General features: G+C 39.0%; 1 protein-coding gene across 2 annotated transcripts in view; it reads right to left on the bottom strand.

Annotated features, from left to right (window-relative positions):
• LOC137281970 (protein bunched, class 1/class 3/D/E isoforms-like) overlaps positions 1–23,117 on the bottom strand; it is a 68,313-nt gene that overhangs the window by 21,364 nt on the left and 23,832 nt on the right. Inside the window, exon 1 of one of the 2 annotated variants that reach the window (XM_067813714.1) lies at positions 5,879–6,321. The exons of the other annotated variant lie outside the window; for it this stretch is intronic. Within the exon in view, the coding sequence (XP_067669815.1) occupies positions 5,879–6,063 (185 nt within the window). The 5' untranslated portion in view covers positions 6,064–6,321. Of the gene's footprint in view, positions 1–5,878; positions 6,322–23,117 lie in introns of those variants that run through there. 2 annotated transcript variants of the gene reach the window in all.

Below are 23,117 nucleotides of genomic sequence, written 5' to 3' on the forward strand. Positions count from 1 at the left end.
TTTCAAATGAAATGATATGAAGTAATATTACTTACTCTTCACAATTGGATGGAGAATAATTAGTGTATAAGGAACAAAACCAACTGTCATACATATCACTGAATTTCTTTCCCTATGTCAAGGACACTAGAATTTCATAATTTAGGAGGTATTCTATATTGACATCTAATCAAGAAGATTTTCAGGGTAATCCCCGTTCCTGTTAGAGTTTATCAGTAACATTCAGAAAGAACTGAAGCATCTGCAGAGAAAACACAAGAGAAAATGCATTCGATGAAGATCTTCATATAGTTTGTGGGTTTTATTAAGCCGTTATAACTCTGTTGTCCTACACAAGGATGCCGAAACCCTGACATGCAATACTGAAGGGAGGAAGGTGACAATGTTTACCTAGTTTGTGATAAAGTGTTCCTGGAGGGCTAGCTGGAGACACCTTCCACCCATCTATCAGAACCTGTACCTCTCAACATAATATCAACACTACTGGCATAGGCCAGCAATAAAAGATATAAAGAACCACCATGGTCATATTAGTGCAATTATTGCTACAGCTGCTTTCCTTTCATCGGCAGTAAGAGTCAAAAGGAGGTTTATTTGAATACAATCAGGTATCTCAATGTCAAGGTCTTTGTAACAAGGCTGATGAGAAGTGCTTGTCATTGAACCATAGCCATGTCAACAGCAAAGGGCACGATATCAACAGTTCCTTTCAACGTGGGTATTAGAGTGTGGTCTGAACAAGTAGTGTCAATTTGCTGACTTGTATGAAGGAATCAGTGTATAAACCGGGTATACATGCTGCACGAGTCTTAAGTCAGCATAGCATCTTATGAACAAATACTGGGGAGTCAGTAATATGGTAACTGCTTGCAGCAATATTCCGGCTATACCTTACTGGGGAGTCAGTAATATGGTAACTGCTTGCAGCAATATTCCGGCTATACCTTACTGGGGATGTCAGGGTTCACACATTGTACAAAGTGTAGAGTAGAACCCATGTACTTGGCAAGACCACAATCTGCTTGACCCCATCCCACATCAACGCTGTAAAGCATAGTCACAATTTTCATTTAGTGTACCTTTTCACTTCTCTGGCAAAAGAATCCTGCTAAGGATTAGAGAAGCCAAGTCTCATGTTTGCAAGTTGCATCTCTTAAACAAGCACAAGAAGCAGCTTCAACATCAACCTGCTACAAACCAATATGCAATACCTAGACTACTGCACTAGTTTGCAGCACATTGGTTGATGGTGTCACTATGCAGCTATTCAGATAGCTGGGCTACTGGTTATATTCATATGGTAAAGTGCACAATTATCATGTTACCACTGGTACCTAAGTTTAAAGAAAAGAGATATTTTTATACTAGAGTTCCTTTCATTGAATCCAGCAGCCAAGCCAACCAGTGCAGTGAAAGGTAGATGCATTGTCAGAAGCTAGAGAGCTGGTGAGATAATTATACTCAAGCCTGCCACTTGGATACCAGTTCACCCGCTGACACAACAGTCATGCTGTTAGATCACTCACAGGTGTCCTGTTGCCACCAACTCTAATCACTTTCTATCTAGCCTATATAATCCTGCTGAGAAGGAATTCGCCACTGATGGAATCTGCACTATGTTCAATGTGTTTTCAGGACAGGAGTCTCATTTGAGTTATTGCATCTTCTTGCGCTCTAACAGTATGGGTTTGATAATTGCTATTTTTCATAAATATTTTAAAATTACAGCAACATTCCTGACAGGATATCAACCTTTCAGATTATGTGTAGAAGAACATGTTACAAAATGTCCCCACTGCAACAAGAGTTCTCTTAATGACAGGTGACAGATGTCTAGTACAGTCCTTCCATAAGTCCAGCAAAGCTTCTTCATTGAAGTGAATGCCAAAATCTGCTAAAAATGACTAGTGAGGAGATTAGGTTAGCAAACAGACCTAGCGGATAAGCAAAAGCACAAAAGGCATCGTCACACTTAAAGATGACCACAAGAACCCACATTATAGTTAGTTGGCTGCAGTTCCAGGGTAAGTATAAATTTGCCAATCTCTGTGCCAGTGTCCACTTCAGACCTTCTTTCAAGAAGTCCTCGACTAGGAATCTGTAGCATGAGATGCCGATGAAGAGTGAGTGAGGATGGTTTTATGCCGCTTTTAAGCACACAATTTCCAGCAATAGCATGGTGGGGAACACCAGAAATGGGTCTTACATGCTGTACTCATTTGGGGAATGGCAATCCAGAAGCAGTGTTTCTCTCAGTATTCACTGTCCAGCATGCATCTCAATAGAATTTTCAAAGAGTGAGCAAGTTTAGTTTTACATCTACTCAGCAACATTCCAGCTATCGCATAAGAAGTGGAACAGCAAGTGTACATCAACATCTGTTGAGATCAGCTTCTGGTCCTGAACTGGGCAAATTCTTGAAGACGCTTTAGGATTTGACAGCAGAAACAGAATGTAACTATTTTTTTGTAACATTCAACCTACGATTTCATTCATACTTTGCTTAATGTGGTAAAATAGTGAAATACTTTACAGGCTGCGTTTGAGGGGTCACACATCGGTCACCCGGTCACTTTCATAACCACAAACAAGTGGACCTTGACCTTGTGTAAATATTTGCTACCCCAGCAAGACCAGCTGACAACAGTAGCATAGGACATATCCACCAGTGTTTTCACCCTACAGTCATAAATAAACACAGCCACACTCCTGTAGTGAGATTGTGGTGATCCTGGTGGTAAACAACCATCCTGCTACACATCTGTGCCTAGGGGTTGAGGGGCACCTGCCACACAAGGACACCAGGAACAGGGTGGACTTCACACCACAGGGTCATTTCAGGTCAGGCAGGTAGTGGGCGGAGCTTAATGAACTAGATCAACCTGGCTGTGTCACATGGCTTCAGGTGGTTGCAAGATAAGACAGTTTGTTGTGTGTATGTACATTCACTTGGGGCCAGCGTGTATGACACATTCATTATAGTCAGAATCATCAGTGTTCCAAATTAGGTGGTTCTAGGAAACATCGAGGTAAATGAAGCTAGTGAAAATGGCAATTTTTAACCTTCATTAATTCAGATCAGTAACAAGTGACAAAACCGACTGACGGTCATTTTTCATTTTGAATGTTGCCATCCAATTAATATTGCAGCTGTTTTTTTTATGAGTAAGCAGTGAACAAGTACAGTTAACCTTCTAGCACCTGAAACATAGCTTGTGTTGTATACTCCTCAAGAAGCTGAGCATAAAATCTAGTGAAGAGTGATCCATTGATCCACTGACCAGAGTAATACAGTACCACTTTGAGCAAGCTTTGGCATGTGAATTTTTCACGTTAAAATATTTCAATTGTTATTACTGTCCATGCATTATTTGGTCTACATTGTGGCTTCATACTTGCATGACTACAGTACACCTGAGTGAACATTTTTGTTGGTGAATAACACATATCCTATGCAAATATTATATTCACCACCATGACTGAACAGTAAATTCACATATTATAATTTAAGGCAAAATTTGTTTCCAAAGGTATATAAATGTCTACATTATAAGTGAGACATTCTAATTAAGTTTTTGCCTTTCAGACTGTGACAACAAAAACCATAACATGAGAGGAAATCCTATTACACCCACATGCCATCTGCCTTTCTCGTCTATGATGGAATCACACTGTCCTTTGACGGTGGCACCAAATACACCACTTCTGTTCATCAGAACACCTGCTGCTACCTGGCACAATGGCATGGCAATTAATAAAACACACCTGTAATTATTCACCTGGAAATGTAATCAAAAATGTAATTTACATGTGGTAACAGTTTTATCTGTCAGTCACACAAATAGCGGCTTCACTTGTGAATATGAATCTCTGACACACAATACTCCCTATTCATTTGCTTTTAAACTGATGGATTGATCGTACAGGTGAGAATTGAGCATCAGAAGACACAGGTGAGATCTGATTCCACTGCAAAACACAACATTTCTTAATGTACCATGCAATTTTACCTCTTCTGGTGTTAAAAGTACACAAGCAATTCACATCTGCTTTTGTACATATCTGATAAACATATCATAAATTCATGATTTTAAACGTTATTATTCTGAGGAGTAATTTGAGTGACAAGGTATTGAGATACTTCCTCATTCTAGCTATGTAAAACATCACCTGTTTTGTTTCTTGAAACCCATGTATGAAACTGCCCTGTAAACCTGTCATGTTTAATTCATCATGTATAAAACATGCAGCCTGCAGAGGTAATACCTGTTTCCAAGTTTTCACCTCTGACCACATCGTGACTCACCAGTTATTCAGTCGGTGGAATAATAATTACAAATATCTTGCATAATGTTAAGCAGATTTTGCTGTTCCAGGAGCTATCATTTACTAGACTCTACAAGGTTTAACTATCAACAGTTGATTATTCACACACTAACAAGTCGTCAATGAAATACATTCATTAGTTTGTATGGTATATTACTTTGTATACTGCAGACTTGTTGTCACACAAGTAATGACTAGCCTGATCACAGTGTTTATCTACATCAAGACACTGAATATATTGTAATAAAGAGGTTGTATATCCATAGAACTATCTACACTGTTCAACACACCTACATACTCAATGCCAATCCATTAAGTCAACAACTTGCTACTTATCTCAATACCATTATCACTGTGCTAACTGTTTCAAAATCATTATCACTGTGTTACCTGTTTCAAAATCATTATCACTGTGCCACCTGTTTCAAGATAATGGTGCTACTTGTCTCAAGGTCATTATCACTGTGCTACCTGTCTCAAGATCATTATCACTGTGCTACCTGTCTCAAGATCATTATCACTGTGCTACATGTCTCAAGATGCTACCTGTTTCAAAATCAAAAATGTTCAAAATCAAAATCAAAACCTGTTCCCAGACCAATTAAGTGCTACCTGTTTCAGATTATGGTCATTGTGCTACCTGTCTCCTGATGCTTGTCACTGTCAGGTGCACCAAACACCTGCTTTCTAACCTTTGATCTCACAACAATACCTGACAACCCTCGCCAAGTGACAATCACGTCCCTATTCAACACTGTCATATGTTTCTTTAATTGGACACAGCTTTCTCCGTCTTTTGACTTGAAAGGACTTTGATCTACTGAACAAGAAAGGGCTGAAAATGGTCATCTCATTTTCAATTGGCTGTTCCCTTCTTTGTTCAATATAACAATGCAGAGAGCCTGTGTACTTCGTTCTGCCTAGTAACTGGAACTACTGGTCAGATTAGGATTCTTGTAAAGATATGACTGAATAAAAACCCAACATAACTTTCTCATCAATGGAACAAGCTAGATAGTGCACAAATAATCCTTTACCATCACCCATAAATAGTGCCTGTGTGCACAGTCTCTTTTCCTACCTGTGACACAGTATTATTTAGCACACCACACACAATCAGCCTTCATTAATTAGTTTTAAAATATTTTAGTGTGTATAGTATTTTTTGTAATTCAAATATCTAAAATGCAATTCCTGATGTAGTCCAACACTATTCAGTGGCTACTTGTATCACTGGGCACTCCCTGATGGTACAGACTTCAGTATCCTGGTTACGTAAAACCAAATAGCAATCAACAGAATCAGGATGCTTGTACATGCAAGTGGTCGATGGTGACATCACAGCGTACACCACGTCCCCTCCACTGCTGCCGTGGCTGCTTCACTCCAGGTATCCTGGTACACAGCCCCCATGCACATCAATATTATGATAAGCTTGATTGATCCTCGTATCACATCATGCAGTGAAGCCACACATCAAAGACAGTGTTATACTCCACCCCTACAACAGAAGTGTATTGACGAGAGCACTACCCATCCCAGTCTCCCTTACCCATAAGACTTGAGGTAGGTGAATGCTGCCACCAGAAAACTGTCCGGGAATTTCCGATCCGGGGAATGGAAAGGTGGAAACTGTTCAACCATGTCTGCTGATTTTTCCATCGTTCTGATAATCACGGTGGCACTCATTGAGACGGCCAGATTCTCTTTCCTTACCTGGCACATAAGTTCCGGCATGAAGAAGCCGATATACGACTCCACCGTGGCAGGATTGATTGCAAGACCTGCACTGGATTGTCTCCACTCACAACAACACAGCGTGACACACACTTCACTCCCCCAACCACTTGCTAGCTGGTCTGTCTGGCTATCGGTCTGGCCACCAGTAAGCAATACTGGCACATCCACTGGTATATCAGTCTTGGAGGCTTCAGGTGGCACTAGCTGCCTCCTCACATAGCATTCAGACTTGCATCTCAGCTGATCACCACTTTCACGCTTGGGGGACAGCCAATCAGCAGCAAGCAGGCCTGGTAAGCTCATTACTATTCATGAATCCTATAATAACAAACCCAATGTTGTTACTGCAGGGGAGAAGACAGCCCAACTTACATCCATGGCGACATGATTTTCACACAGTCAAGATCAATGCAAAATAACATTCAATTCAAATTCTATATATGGCAGGTGCTGTCTGACTGGAAGCCATTCAGAATCTATATTACAGTCTTTTATATGTGATCAATAGCATGTCCCTGGTATCAATCACACTGACCTATTTACAATGACATGGTACTACCTGCATACATGCTTCCTTGTATACAGCCTAGTTGCCTTAGTAGGCTTACAGCAATAACTACAGGCTTACACCATCTTACAATGGAGCAGCCTGTTTTGTGGGTAATTTGGGGAACATTCACGCTGTCAACAACAGCTTGGCATACAGGGAAGACTACAGCAGTGTCAGGGGATTAGACAAGATGTCAGTGACCCCTATATCAAGTATTCAACTCCCTAAATACCACGCTTCCATGCCCTTCTGGCTATGGGGTTGTTGGATCGTATAACATACCACTGCTTTTAAAGAAGGTCATTCTAAGTCAGTGTCTTCAATTCTGATAGCAAACGAATCATAGCTACCGCTATGTATGAAGTCAATACCTCCACAAACATGTTTATCTGTGCATGATTGTGAATTATTTCTTTTATCTGCACCTTAACCATACATAATATCTTCAGAAAACACCGACTTCACTCATAAAAATGCATGGGTATGATGTCGTTGTTATTCAGAGCCTGCACAGAACGAAACCTGGCTTATGGGTGAGTGAGTTAATATTTATCGTCACATCACCAATATCACAGCCATATCATGACCTGGATTATAAGTTTGGATGCACCATCCTAATTCTGGCTGCACCATAAAATAATGTCACTGGTTCTAAAAAGTAACATAAATAGATACTGTTGACAGAGCCAGATCCCACGATGGATGATTCTGTTTTCATCTTGGATCACCTTTATTGATAAATCTCAGTTATATGATTACTTCTATGCAGCTGATTAATGAGTTTCTGCCAGTAACAAGTCATGCGGAGAGAAACATACCACTTCCAGTCATAGGATTTTTGAAGACTTACTAGAGAAAATTAGCTGAGAGCAAATTGACTTCTTTAGCTGCATATTTAGGAGTTGGTTACTAACATAAGGACAAGCAAGTATTTATCGCTGTCTCATACTAGCTTGATGACGATACAAGAATCTGCATCGAAACGTCACATCATCTGAATAATGAAATTGTTCACAATAAAGTTTGTCCTTATGTTCTAAACAGCGTTCATACTTAGTTCAAACAGGACAAGCTCTGTTAACACAAGAACATATCCTGGAAAGCAAGGTGCTGTTGTACCATCGGAGCAAAAAGTATGGGCGCTACGCTATCTTCGCACTACAATGCTTTGTAGAACAGCAACATGCAGTGATTCAAACCTCACAAGGAATCAAAATAATTTCTTAAAATGGAACTTCTTGTTACTTCGCCTGGACGTTTGTATTTAGGCGATAAAACAGATATTTGTCAGGTTGGAATACTGCACTGAATGATCACCTAAGCTGAACTGTGATGGACTTGCGCATGAACATGATTCTGGACTGATACAGGCAGACACAGACACAGACACAGACACAGACAGAGTAATATGAGAGACACAAAGTTAAAGTGACACAGAAGCCTACTTCACCTCACCTCCCACAAGGCCAAAAATCCCCACACAGCCAACAGTAATTCATCAATTTGCCCTGTAGATATATCTAATCCAGCAAGAGACATCAGATGTTATCAGAACCATTTCACAGATCAATTAGTGTAGATGTATGCCCACAGCTGACAAAAGGATCATGTGAACCATATTCTTGGATGCGATTTGTCTTCTTCTTTGACCAAGAGACACTAAAAACATAATTGTGTCTATAAATAGAGCTTCAGTCAAGGGTCTTTCACGATCAATACCTGCCATACCACAACGTTTCTGTCACAAATCAAGGCCACTTTTGCCTGTGAAGACCTGCAATCACCAGATATGCACCAACGTGTTCACAGAGATGTAAGTTTACACCACATTTGGATACCAAATAAGACACAGACACTGTTATTGTACAGAAAGATATTTTTTTTTTAATGGAAGTTGATTCTGTGTGCAATCTTGTGCTAGCGATTAGGTGCCTGACTGTCAGGGTGTGGGTTCAAATCCCAACCCAACTAGAGTACTAGAATCTGCACTATACAGAGAAAGAGTAATCCAAAATATAACATGTTACACATTATTCTGCCTACTAATGTCAAAAACAAAACGGTATAATCATGTTCAGCATAAGATGATCTGCTTCAAAGCAATTGTTCAAAGGACGAGTGGCCACTGTTGCCTCCGGCAAAGAATCTCCAACCTGATACGACCACCCCTTAGTTGCAAATAGTAGTTTCAAGGATCAAAATGAGTATTTTTTACCATAAAATTCGCAGTCAACTAAATGCTTAAAATCATGATGTTTTCTGAAAAAGACAGTATGACACTAACCATGAGTGAAACTATCTTTCACATACTTCCCAAAGCAGATTTCCAAATCCATCGTCAGTGTTACATTTCTTGTCATCTCTTTTAAGCTAAAATGTAATTAACTGCCGAAATATATGTTTTTGTCTATACATCAAATTTAAATACATTTTGTAGAATTTCGAGTGCAAATGTATTGGTGTAGTTAGAGGTTAAAATTTGTAGCAACTACAACAAAGGTTGGCATCTCTACTCAACACTTGTTAATCAACTGGAGCAATGATTAAGACAGTGACAATACAGAATACCCCGTTAGAGCACCCTGGGTCAAACTATTCTGATAGAAGCAACAGGTCTATTTTCTCTTGTATAACCCAAGCATGTAAGCCGTAAGCAAACCTCTCCAGCTTATCTTGCTTTAGCTAACAAAACATGCAGTGGTCTGGCAGGTTTTTTCTTCGAAAGAATTCTGAGTATTCGGTTACCACCTAAACTGAGAACACCCTTTGCTTTCTTGACAATGGTGTGAGCGTACCTGTAACGATGTACGTCAGTACATGTGGGCAGATTACCTGGGATACAGTTTGAGCATAATAATAGCCCTCATGGCATACAGAATCCAAGTTACACCATGTTGTATCGAAGATGCAGAACACACCTGTATAAAGGACTAGATAATTCCCTTTCTAATCTGGTCTGTTTCCTCCCACAACGTAGCCATGTTTTGTTAACAAAAGGCAGGGAGGACCTTATTAAACACACTCACATACACTCCTTTCAACAGGCTTACCAGTCTTAAAACAAAATATTTCAAGCTGTCACTTCTCTAATAAGTACAAAACAGTAAGCGACAGTGAGACAATGCTGCAATGGTAAGAGATCCGTTCCATAAATGTTTGATAATATATACATCTGAAAGCACTTTAAACATTTTACGTTGGTATGTGGTGTTTTAACCAACTTATGAATCTTTTCCTCTCCTCATTAACTGTGACATATCCATAAAACAAAGAAAGAGGATACGTTTTTCACAAGTACCAACTATAAGCAACATTAAGTGCCACATGAAGATTCTAGTGGGAACTTGCTATGGTTGACAGGGGCTGACGTCATCGTATCTTGTTGAGTGGATTGATGCTCAGAATGTCTATCACTGTTGGGGTCCAGGCAAAACTATTAATAGACTATGTACTTGCAAAATTAGAATTGCTGTGTGTGGAAATACATGACCACTGATGGCCGAACACCCACCCCACCTCACCTCCCCCAAGCTTCCTGGTCTCACAGGGGAAGCAGAGATTCACATTACTGTTTCAATGCAACTACAAACAAATGAGATCCTGCTCGTCTTACAGGAAGTTATGAAGCTAATCTAAAAATAACATTTCACACGAGCTTTTAATATTCATAATCATCCATAAAGAGAATCTGTTGCAGCTGGTAATATGTCCGGTTACTCAGAAATGAAAGCAATTATCTCGTCTTTTCTACAGTTTTGCTGGGGTTAAAGGTTTGTGGATTGATGAAGCTGCTGTCAACTATCATGTTTCATCAACTGTGTGGATATTCATGGTTCTATGTCTGTTGAGATATACAGGAGTTTCACATATCAAACAATTTTTATCTCAAGTAACTTCTAGCATCAAGCAATGTACTTAATGTTAATAATAATTAAGAGTCATATGACCGATGAGTGCATCCACAAATACGAACTAATGCCAGGTCAGTATGACAACTGTTCTGTTAATTATTAGCCTGGGCTAGACAATCTTGCGATCAATATCCCGATCCCTGATCGACACGTGGTAAGAAGACATGTATCATTCAATGCAGCTAGTCCCTCCTGTCCGATTGGTTGCCTCTACAGGCAAGCAGATTGCTTGAGATCTATACTCTTACCCAGAATCTCCACAAGATAAAGCGGTCTGCAGGCAGGATGTGGCTATTCTGTGTCTATACATGAACACACATTATCTCGACTGATTGAGATGTGTTATCTCCATAATGTGAGGGCATGTTAGATTTATGTCCCACTTTATCTCCACCTCACAGCCACATATCCCTACCAAGTCTTGCAGCAACTGTCACTTGAAAATCACAAATGGAAATGTAAAAATGTCTAATTCTGGTTAATACTGCCATCTATAGAAGCCTCACAATTTACAATGAACAATTCCCACTGTTCCAGATCAATGAAACATAAATAAGACATCAGCTGGCAAGGAGGCAACAGAAAAATATCTCAGTTCAACAATTTTCAAAGAAATTTAAAAAACTGACATTTACTCATCAGATATGAAGTTAAAACTGTTAATGGCTATCAGCTGCAGCACCATGCAGGACATAAGAACTAAACACAGACAAAATGGCTTCAGAGATATAGAGAGAGAGTTGGGTGATATCTGTGGTACAGGTCGGAGGACACTGCAACAGCTGGTTCTGCCCCCAACATCCCTCCAGCAGCTCTGTCCATGATAACACCAGCACATCCCCAACAAACGCCACATGTAAGGAAAATTATGCTCTAAGAATACACCAGGATGTCAGGAGGCTGAAGCAAGCACCCGAAATAAACACACCCATGCCGGTGATACCTTCACTGTACTAACATCTACTGGTTCACTAAACTCCAGCCATAACAACTGGTCCATGATCATCTCTCTCTCTCTGTTGTCATCAAGTGTGACATTTCTTACATGACAAATACTAAGAAAAGCAAAACAAAATAATGGCTTTCTTCAAATGTTTGAATGTTACAAAACATAACTCCACAACCTATAAAACGAAGTTGACACACTCTGACGACATCATTTACACCTGTTTGTGTTAGGTTTTCACTAAGAAACAATACAGACTGATCACCAAGCAAAGCCTTAACACCTCTTTTTTGAGGGCTCTAATACCAAACATGCTGGGTTACTGATGTGTTGGAAGTTTAGGGCAGTGTTAACAATCTTGGTGGAATAAAACAATGTCAAGTAAATCCACATCAGTCTAGATATACCAGAAAGGCATCTTGAGCGTTTTCCTCACACTTTCACATTTGTGATACTGGTAAAGCAAAGTTTTGGAGTTCAAAAAACCTCGGCTGGAAAAGGAAAGGGAGATAACTAGTCCATTCATCATTCAATTCACTGGCAAAGGTGACAAAACAGACATGACTCTCCATCAAACAAGTTGATTAGTATTGCTGTGATTGATGATGGCTTCACATGCTGTCTACAAACGTAAGCTACTTAAGATATCTAAGCATGCTCAGTGACAGCAGCATGAAAGAGACAGGTTCTACAACACTGACTGATAAACCTGAATTATGTCTGAAGCCCTAAAAATGAATTTCAAACATAACAGTAACGATGAAACAAAAAACATTTTCCAAAATCATTAAGTTGATCACTAAGAATCAATTACAAAAAAATGTTCACATTAATCAAAAGTCAAAAATCAAATATTCTTGAAACGTTGTCTGTGTTCTATAACTGACAGAAGCAAACCTAAAATCTTCACACAAACCCATCAGTTACATGGGATGGCAAGTCAACAAGAGTTATTTCCCATGTATCAACCACTCATCGTGCCAGAATGCTTATTGCAAAATATTAAATCAATCACAACTATTTCTCTGTGGTAAAAAACAGTATTACACATAAATGTACAAAGCTTTTCACTCATAACTTACTTTCTTTTGGCATCAAAGTAATCTGAGATTAAAAAACAATCATGTCAGAAAACAGACGTTCCCATTAGCAATGACGCACCTTGATCATGGTGTGGGACACCAGAAATGGGTTTCATATAGAGGACTGAGTACATTCATTGTATCTCCCTCACCCATATTCAGAACCCTGCCTTTATGTCATATTTAATCTGTTAACTGCGATGTGTCGTCAAGTATTTGCTATTAAAGAGATTTTTGTTAATTTAATACTATGTATTTCTTAAAGAATGAAACATTCATGATGATAAAACAATACCTTAATCACAAATCAGTATAAAACCTATCACCTCTGTTCCATGCATGTTGGTGGCTTACTTCGACAAGGTATCAGGAACTCAACAGGCCTTCACAAGCGAGTATTGTTTTATGCTGTTCAGCAAAGTGTATTCCTCCAGGGAACACGAGGAAGGTTCACACACAGCATCAATGTGGCAATCACTTAACAGCAGATCAACAAATTCACATTTTTCTGAACAAACCTCAAAGTTTTTGAAGGGCGTTTAGAAGTGGAATGCATGAGGGAAGCAAGATTTATGGATCTCAACTTCTTTATTGTGAATAACACTACATTTTGGAGATCCATCTACCTGATGAAGGAGCCAGCAGCACACTCTGAAATGTTGTGTTATTCACAATAAAGAAGTTGACATATATAAATCTTGCTATTCTTAAACTCCACAGCTATTAAAGCCTGGAAGTTCTAATGAATGAGATGCTAGGGTCCAGAGTGATTCCTTTGATAGGAGGGGCGGGGGACTGAAAAGAAAACCTGTCCCAAAACACAAGTTTTGAGGTTATTTAAAGACGATTCTTATGACATTTGGTGTTAGCTCAGATGTGCCAAGTTTTAAGTGTTGCAAATAGTACTATCAGTTAGTAAAATTAGACATTAGACCATAAAATTAGCAGTCAACTTAAAATCATGAATGGATAGTGAGAAAGATATGACACTGATCAAGAGTGGAGCTTTAATTTCACAAACTTCCAACTGCAGATTTCCAAATTACAAGCACTACCTTTCTTCCTGTCAGCTTCCTTTGGAAAATTTCTTTTTATGTATCCAAATTTTAATGATTTTTTCATCAAATACCGTAAAATTTCTTTTCTAGTAACCCGTGAAGGTGCCGGGGTAGAATAGGCCTTCAGCAACCCATGCTTGCCATAAAAGGCGACTCAGCTTGTCGTAAGAGGCGACTAACGGGATCGGGTGGTCAGGCTCGCTGACTTGGTTGACACATGTCATCGGTTCCCAATTGCGCAGATCGATGCTCATGTTGTTGATCACTGGATTGTCTGGTCCAGACTCGATTATTTACAGACCGCCGCCATATAGCTGTAATATTGCTGAGTGCGGCGTAAAACTCAACTCACTCACTCACTCTTTTCTAGTACAAGTGTATTGGTGTACCTTGAGGCTTAAACTCTTAGTGACTGCTAGTTTATCAAACTTTTTCAATAATTTGCGAGTTTAGAGAGCTAATGCATGAGTGCATGAATCCGAGTTGCATGAGAGTTGACAGGTATGGAACTCACAGAATCATGTCCTAACTGAACCCTGATTATTCACACACTTACATTTTTCAAGGAATTGTCTGGACAAACAAATTTCTGGACATGAGAATGGAGTTAGCTCCAACGTCCAATTTAATGAAGACATAAAAAGAGCTCACAGTTCCCTCATTTCAAGTAAAAGCAATCAGTAAGAATATCATTTGCCTGTCAAAGGAAAGAAACAAACAGAAGAGGCTGGTTATTATCAAAGCCTTCGTCCATTTTGACTGGTAATTATCACCTAGAGAGAGTCACTAGTGTGTTAACTTGTGCTTCACCTGTAAAATTATTAATTGACACTTATTGCACAATCACAATCAGATACAAAGCCAACAAATCATTCCAAACACAAGCACCATCCTCTGCAACAACTTAATAACAACAATTACCCAACAGAAATGTTCAAAACCTGATTCCTTCACATTACTAAACTTAACGTGTTATGTTAAGAAACAACTGCCAACAGCTTGTGTAACAGTCTTAGTTTTTCAAGCTGCTTCAAAAGACCATGTGTCATCCATTCTATTTTCAACTTCAAATCCTTAAGATTTTTTCAGTACATTTTATGATATATGTCAAACAAGTTAAACACAAATTAATCAGTACTTCTGGCCGAAAGACTTAGATGATCTCTAAAATCCTCAAGATTCATACAAAAATCAATGTGAAACAACCACCTGAACAACACATATACTATACAAACACTGCTCTAACTTTGTCAACACCGCACTTTCATCAACCGTTCAGAGTTGCCTCCCCTTGATCAGCCATAACTCCCAGTTCATTGCTCAGTGGTACATCTGTCCAAATACTGACATCCCATGAAACCGAAACAGAAGTGACCAATCATAGCTTCAGGATTGAATGACATCCATAAAGATTCCATTAATCAACTCTTCTACTGAAGGAAAGTCTATTTATAACATAAACATTTCACAACAGAAAGATTAGTACCACATGCTTTTCCCCTGTAGACCTTGACCAATATATTTACAATAGCTAGTCTGTAAGTGCAGAATGAAACGTACACCACATGCTATATTGACTGTTGACACACTCCCTCCCCTGGAGGCCAACCAGACACGTGTGTTGTATCACATCATCACATCCTCTCACACATGCCTGGGGTTGTTAAATTGTATTGCTAATGTTAAACATGGTAAGGACAGATTTAATGACAGTATTACTTTTCTCCCCAATACTGATTCCCATCACACAGATTCCAGACAGACTTTAGATACAAATCGATCTTAAGTGTTCAAGAACCTTCAGTTTCAGAAAAAGTTAAATATCTCATTCATCTTGTTTGCTTCTTATCACAGTTTTTGTCATGCAGTAGAGTGTTTTGTTTGGTGTTTAATGACACATCCAGCAAATATTACAGGCCACACAATCCAAAGATCAACAGAACTGGGATACGACGACATGTGTCAACCAAATCAGGAAGCCTCACCACTTGATTCATGGAGAACTGAACTGAAGTTCTTCAACCCCCTAACTGAACACCCAACTTAACAGAGCTCTTGAACTTCCAACTGAGCAGGAGCTCTTCAACCTCCAACTGAACAAGAATTTGTTTCAATAAACAAGGAAAAGATACCATCTAACAACAGGAAATATGAATATCTACCCATTATCTTTACTGTCGACAAGATTTCTTGAACCAGGGATTCACTTGGCATGCGATATCGCGATTTTCATGCATCAATTCCTATGAAATCACACTAAAATTTATCTGCAGCGATTTTAAATCACATCCTAATCACCAGTACGATTAGAAATAATGAAATGTTTAAATCTATTTTACTGAGAAGGGTTTTTTCATTATTTTGTTTTGTCAAACATATTCCCATTGGTTGGTACCTATAGCACCTTTGAAACATAACGTCATGTATGGAACTTCGAACGTATTTACTTGGGGCTGTACAAAACGAGCTGCACTGCAAGGGGTATGATAAACTCTGAACCTCACAGTATTGTGTTGTGTATGCACTGTGCAACACTGTACAGAGTTCGTGTTCATCCACCTACCAAAAAGCGTCTCCTGATAGGACCATCTCATTTGATACAAAAGTTTTGTATCAGCTGAAACAGCTGAAATCGCTGACCTTAATTAACCAAAAGACAGACACCAATGGTGATGCTAGTAGATCTACAGAGTTTTAATTTATTACTATTCATGATTGGTTGTGTTGAAGTTGCTGAAATACATAAGACAATGTCCTATTTGTCATTTATTCCTTTTCTTACAATCATAAACAGTTAACTCTCATAAGATTTGAAAAACTCTCATGTTTTTGGTGCCATGTAAGATTTTATCTTGTATCTTTTCTCAGCCAGGTTTATCACTGCTGAACATTTGACTATTTTAAAAGAATCCAAAGACAACATTCATCTAAAGTTATTTTCTGTAGAAATCATTCAAATTTGAATTAAGATCACAATACGCTTCAAATATTCTGGAAACTCATTGAACCCAAGACAGAAGCTGATCTTTAATCAGTCTAAAACAAAACGAATTATGCGAATGTCAAAAGCGTAACTGAGCATGAAAGATTTTTGCACTTAATGATTTCAATTCACCTTCTTCCTGTTACTGCTATGCCACATATTTTCAATGAACTTGATTTTTTTTCTGTTGGCAGTTTTCCCTGTAAGGTAATGAACGTCACACGAACACCCAATCACACATTGCTCAACATTTGTTTACAATCACCTGAGAAGCGGATGCGGTTGTCGGGAAACGCCCGTCGAAGACTTTTAAACTGGGTCTGGAACTTGTATTGTTTCATTCAAAGTACAAAATCGAAGACAAATGTAAATTACGTACAACACAGGAAGTATATACATTGTTAAAAACAAACCTAAATTGGGATATATATATTTCAGAGATTTGGTCTAACCTAATTTTTTACAAACTCAAAACACACCTGGTTTTCGGACTCCTGAGTGTTTATGGATATGTTGTGGTGTTAACGGCAGACCCTTGCTTGTTCGAATCTCGTTAACACCCAAATTTAACTATTGTGGTCAGTTTTGTGTGAGTGTTAACTGCACTTAGGAAAATTCCATCTGACAGGAGTCTGTACTCCATTAAGTCTGGATTACACAATCCAGTGATTGTACAAGCAGTCTACAAGCATGACAAGACAGTCCTGACACCATTTTACAACAACGCAATACACCATGTTGCTCTGCTAGTTTAGACTCAGTTGCTAAATATATACACATATCCTACCGATTATAACATGAACACAAAACAGGTTATGATACATGACTGTGATCAAAACACAGTTTTGAAATAAAGACAAAGTCTTAAGATAAGTCATTTATCTCATTAAAAAATCTCTGAAGCCGTGGGAGGAAAATGGAACTGCCTTTATGGATAATAACTTCAGTAACACTGTGTACAGTATTTATCAGTGTTTCTTGAGCCGTGGGAGGAAAATGGAACTGCCTTTATGGATAATAACTTCAGTAACACTGTGTACAGTATTTATCAGTGTTTCTTGACAACTGCCTCTTATCATGTGAGGACGGTGAAAGAAACTGACCTGAAACATCAGCACAAATATCAGAAGTTGCTAAGCATAAAAAGTCCACAAAGCTAAAACAGGCTAAGTCTACAATGACCCAAGACTTATCAGTTTCCTATGCTTTTACATAGCTCATGATCATGCAATTTATTGAACATGTAACATTGCGCAAGTGGTTTAACCTGTTGACAAAGTTAGTATTAGTTCACAATGACTGGTGCTCTGTAAGTCGTCATGACTCAAAGATAAAAGAAACGAGCACGAATGTCACAGAAAGGAGCAAGGCTTGATGGGCCAGTTGAAAGTATTATAACCTTTCAGCAAAGTCACCAACCCTGCCTGACACTTCAGGGCTCTACGGACATAATTTTATTTAGTTGACCTTTGACTAGCAAATATTTTCTTTTACTAGCCAAATAGAAATTTACTAGCCAGACACATGTAGTGGTATTACACCTAGTATTTTGTGAATAAACTACTACAGTTCCAACCAACGTTTTTGTTTTTATTTCCTCACTCTGTCCAGTGTTTCAAAAACAAACTATTTCAAAAGAAATATGTCATCTGGAAGCTACTTTATGAGGTATCAACACATATAGTAACTGGCTTTCTTTGAGCTAACTATTTACATTGAACATATTACATCACAATGATAAGAAAAATGATTACTTTTGCAGGACTGGGTATTCCGGATCTTAAGCTTCAGAATGACATCCTGTTTCAGAAAAATTTTAACCTTGTCAAGTGTCACTGTATCAAAGAAACTTCAATTAAATGCAGGCATATTTAACTACTGACTAAAGTTTCCTGCTTTGCTGTAACTGCCACTGAGAGCTCAGATTTTGTCTTCACTCTTTGGTTTCACAGTCACAATGTTCTTTGACCAATCTGTTTGTCCAGGGCCACCAGCAATCCTTCTCTTGAAATTAGACATCCATTTATTAACCGACTTCTCTGGGTTAAACTCAGCAAGTTCAGGGCCTTCTGATGAAATCAAAATCAAATCAGACTGACTTTGCACAGACAAGCAGCTCCTAACATCACTTTTCTTTCTTTCTTTCTTTTCTGAGCTGAGAAAGCCTGTTCACATTCAGCAGAACTAATCGGCAGGGTTAACATGATCCTCACAAGATGAAGTATATTGCAGAAATCGGTTTTGTATGTATCCTTGCTGAGTAGGATTTGCCAGAGATCAGAGTAAGATTTATCCTTGAAGGTGTTTGCCACAAAGACTTTCATCTGCTTCCACTCTGTCTGAACTGCCTCCACATTGCATCCAGCAGAGACAAGGGGGACTCTGAACCAATCACACAGAACATCTATTTCATGATTTCCAAAGTGTACAAGTTCCCTTTTACTCTCTGGCCAGGTGTCATGATTAAACACCTTTAAGCTCTTCACAGCGCCTTGGGCCCCTTCATTTGTATTTGAACCAAGCAGATTCTCAAACCTGGACTCCAACTCCTTGATGGTGATGTCAACGGTAGATGCCACATGTTTCTTCAGTTCTTCTTTGGCCACACCAACACTACCAGTCATTTCAATGCCTTGAAATTTGATTGGACCGGGGAGATTTTCTTGGCTTTCAATACACTGCCCAAATTTCTTGTACAGTCCCCGTGGAATGTAATCCTGTTTCATGCTTGTGATGGTTTCCAGACAATCCTGGATGGATGCAACTGCTGTAGGAAGAATCAGAGTACTAGACTGTAGTTTCAGGCTCAACAAAGCCACCTCACCAAAGAGATCAGACATGAAATGACAAAACCCTGTGACCACCAAATCTTTCATTTGTTTGTGTATTTTCTTTCCTCTTCCAGCATTATCTGCATTAGATGATGATGCAGCCAGACTTTCCATATGTGTATAGACTGCTGCATACTGTCCATGACCTGTGGCCAAATCTTCATCCTTCTTTCCTTGTAGAAAGACCCTCATTGCCCTGTCTAAGTGGGGAACCCATCTGGTACCCTTCACTGGGGCTGGTGAATATATCCTGGCTTCAAGTTCCTCTCCTATCATCTTGAGTTCTCTTTTGCTTTGGGGACTGAAGTGGTAAGTCTTTCAAATGAGATGTAGGCAGTCGTTGACTGACTGCATAATAGGGGATTGTTTCTGAAGCTTTAAAAGGGCTAACTCCAGCCTGTGTGCCATGCAGTGGAAATCTATTAGATGGGGAACATCATGTTGTAACAGTGAAACAACACCATTCCTCTGGCCCATATTCACATTCGCTCCATCTGCACAAAACCCAACAATTCTAGATGTCAGTGTTTCATCACTGATTCCTACTCTCGAAAGAGCTGATTTAGTAGCAGAGATAACACCCTCAGCATGACCATGTTCGATGGCAATAACTTCAACAAGTTTGTTTTCTGCTTTGCCATTTAATACTGTTCTTACATAGATCACTTCATTTTCTGACACAGAAGAGTCTGTGGCACCATCAATCATAACTGATAGGTAATGTGAGTCATTGATAAAGTCCATTGTCTCATCTCTGATTGTACTTGCAATGGTTGCCAACATTTCTCCACACCTAACATCATTACTGTAAGCAGGTGTCACCGGGAGCCCATTTTTATGCTGAAGCAACAGCAAAGGTTTTAGTTTAGTAAAAGATATCTGTTCCTTCCCTATGCAATACACAGTGTTAAACTTTATTGTTAGATCTGTTAGATCCTTTTCATTAGACTTCACTTCAGCCTCCAAAAATTGCAATGGCTGAGGTTTCAAATGATAGTTTGCCCGATTTATTAACAATATGATCACGGCACTTTCCATGTCTCACGCTATTGCTGTGAGCGTGAATGTTTTCCCGTTTGAACTTGTTAGTTCCATCTACAAAGTCTGTGTTGCCTGCCAAATGACTGTCAACAAAAGTCACAATGCATTGTATTTTGTTCTTTGTCGTAACGAAGCTATGAAAAAATTGACAGCCAAAGTGGTCTGAATTCACGCACACTAACTGATGGCTTACTTTCTTTCTGTGTTTCAACATTAGTCTGGTTATCATTTTGTTTCTTTTCACTGTCAACTTGAGTTTGTTCATTCAAGATTTTTGTTGTTTGGGGTTTGGAAAAATAGGCCGATATCAGTCTAGAGTTTGTTTTCTTTGTTGCCATGGTTAAACACGGAAGTATAAGGTTGCAGCTTTGCGCATGTTCACCAAGATGAACTGAGTTTTGGGAAACCAAATTTGCATATGACTTACGCCCTTAGCGTATTTTTTACATAAGATGTCTATATACAGAGCAAAACCTAGGTTAGCAGTTTTGCGCATGCTCGAGTAATGAATCTTGGGATCTCATTTGCATTCGCTTACCTCCCTTTGTGTGACCTAAATGTCTATTTTTGGAAATGCAGAAATGAACTGATTATCATGATGAATGAAAACTGTATTCGTTTCAAGAATAATGTGTTGTTATTATCTGAGGCAAATTGTTTAAGGATGGAAGTTAATCAAACCAAATGTAGCAGTCGCCATTTCATAACTTTTTTATTATTTTTAGTAGCCACTTCGAAAATTCACTTGCATATGCGACTGTTTCACTCGCAATGTAGAGCCCTGCACTTACAATCAAACTTTAATACATGTATTTTCAGGAAGACAGAAGTCACAGTGTCAAGGCCAGATACTGGTACAAGGTCATGGAGAATACTCTCCTGTTAAATGTAGGAATATTGGAACATTAGTCTCTAAGTCTATGTCCTACTTCCTTGACTGGAGCTAGGCTACACAGGAGAGTTATCCCTCCTCACACTGTGGTGAGATTTCACAAGCAGCACAATAAACTGATGTTCCCAATGCCATCTTGGGACCCACATTTCCCTGTATCATTATTACATTTAATAACATAACCAACTGTTGTTACAAGACATTTATCAATGTCTTGTATTGACAATATGCCTTTGAAATGATTCCTGTTGGTGTTAGATGATAAAGACTGAGGAACCAAGTCACGATTCAGGTGTATGGTGACATTTTGTGACAGCGTGTGATTCACTACTCCACATATCCACAAATCAATCATAGTTGGCAACACAGTGACACAAACATGCATTGACAGGAGCCAGACAAAATGCATCCTGGAGGAGTGGAGCAAAGTGGAGCGGAGTAGAGTGGAGTGAAATGGAGTGGAGTGGAGCAGCTGAAGAGGAGAGCAGCATGAAGACAAAGGTGACAAGAGTGGTGTTGAGCTTTGCATTTCATCTCAGTTGCAAAGATTTGATGTTCATAATGCTAATCAGTGCATAGTCAATTTCTGATTTCATTACTTACAGACTGTTGTTAAATAGCTAGAATACTATAGATGGCAGTGCAACAAAACAAACCAAAACCACGGCTGGAGTTAAGAGATGTTAACCTACTAGCTCCAGGTGTAACCTAATACAAAAACCCAGTTGCACCAGCCAATTCCACATGCACTGCTTTTATTGCTGTGAGAAGATGCAAATTATTTAGATGTTTTATTCAGTTTACCCGCTCAAAAATGGACTTGCTCCTGGTGTAAGTTGGACTAATAACTAGACTGCTGTTTGTAATATTGGGCTGCACCAGTGCAGGTAACAATGCAATAAATGGTGCAAGATCATATGGGTTTGATTTGATGGAGTTGGATCACCAGTATGAAAAACATGTAACCACAATACCGATTCCTCAGCTAATAAAAACTCGCTCTACCATGTAACTAATGCTTCAGAAGCCTACAAACCACCAAATCAGGTCAGTGTGGATGGCAGATGCACACATGTCTTCCATTGAATCATCACGTTTGTCATGTCTTTAGGTCTGGCATGGAGCAGATCAATTATCAGGCAACTAGATACAGGTCATCTCTCCACATGGCCCCCAGTTGCCATCTACATGTCACCACCTCAGGGCAGGCCATAGTACATAACTAGTTGCTTTACATACCTTTCCACTCGCTATCATCATCCTGTGTCATATCACCCTGCCTCACAACCAGTTCCTACTGTTGGCTGGTTTACCTAGTTTTGTTTCACGCGATACAAATGATAATGACCAGTAATACTGGACATGACAATGAATGGTATGGAATTACAAATTATTTAATATTTCCTTCATCAGGTGAATGGAATCAGATCACCAACATTCACCTGAGGAAGGGACAAGAAGTAGCCCTGAAACATTGTGTTGTAAATATCAAAGTTGTAAATCCATACCATTCGTTGTTATGTTACATACCAACTTCTAAATGCCAATCAAGCATCAACAATATTGGAGATTTTAAAGAAGTATCCTCAGTTGACGTTTCATATTATGCCATCTTCTGTTTCCTCTTTCATCTTTACCTTTACAAAGTAACCTGTTTCTTATTCTAGCATTCAAACTTCATATTCACTTAATGTACACCTAGAACACAAAGTACATTGACACATTTCCTAAAATGACACAAAATTAACATTTATAAG

This window comes from Haliotis asinina, chromosome 4 (assembly GCF_037392515.1).
Source record: "Haliotis asinina isolate JCU_RB_2024 chromosome 4, JCU_Hal_asi_v2, whole genome shotgun sequence".
Taxonomy (NCBI): domain Eukaryota; kingdom Metazoa; phylum Mollusca; class Gastropoda; order Lepetellida; family Haliotidae; genus Haliotis; species Haliotis asinina.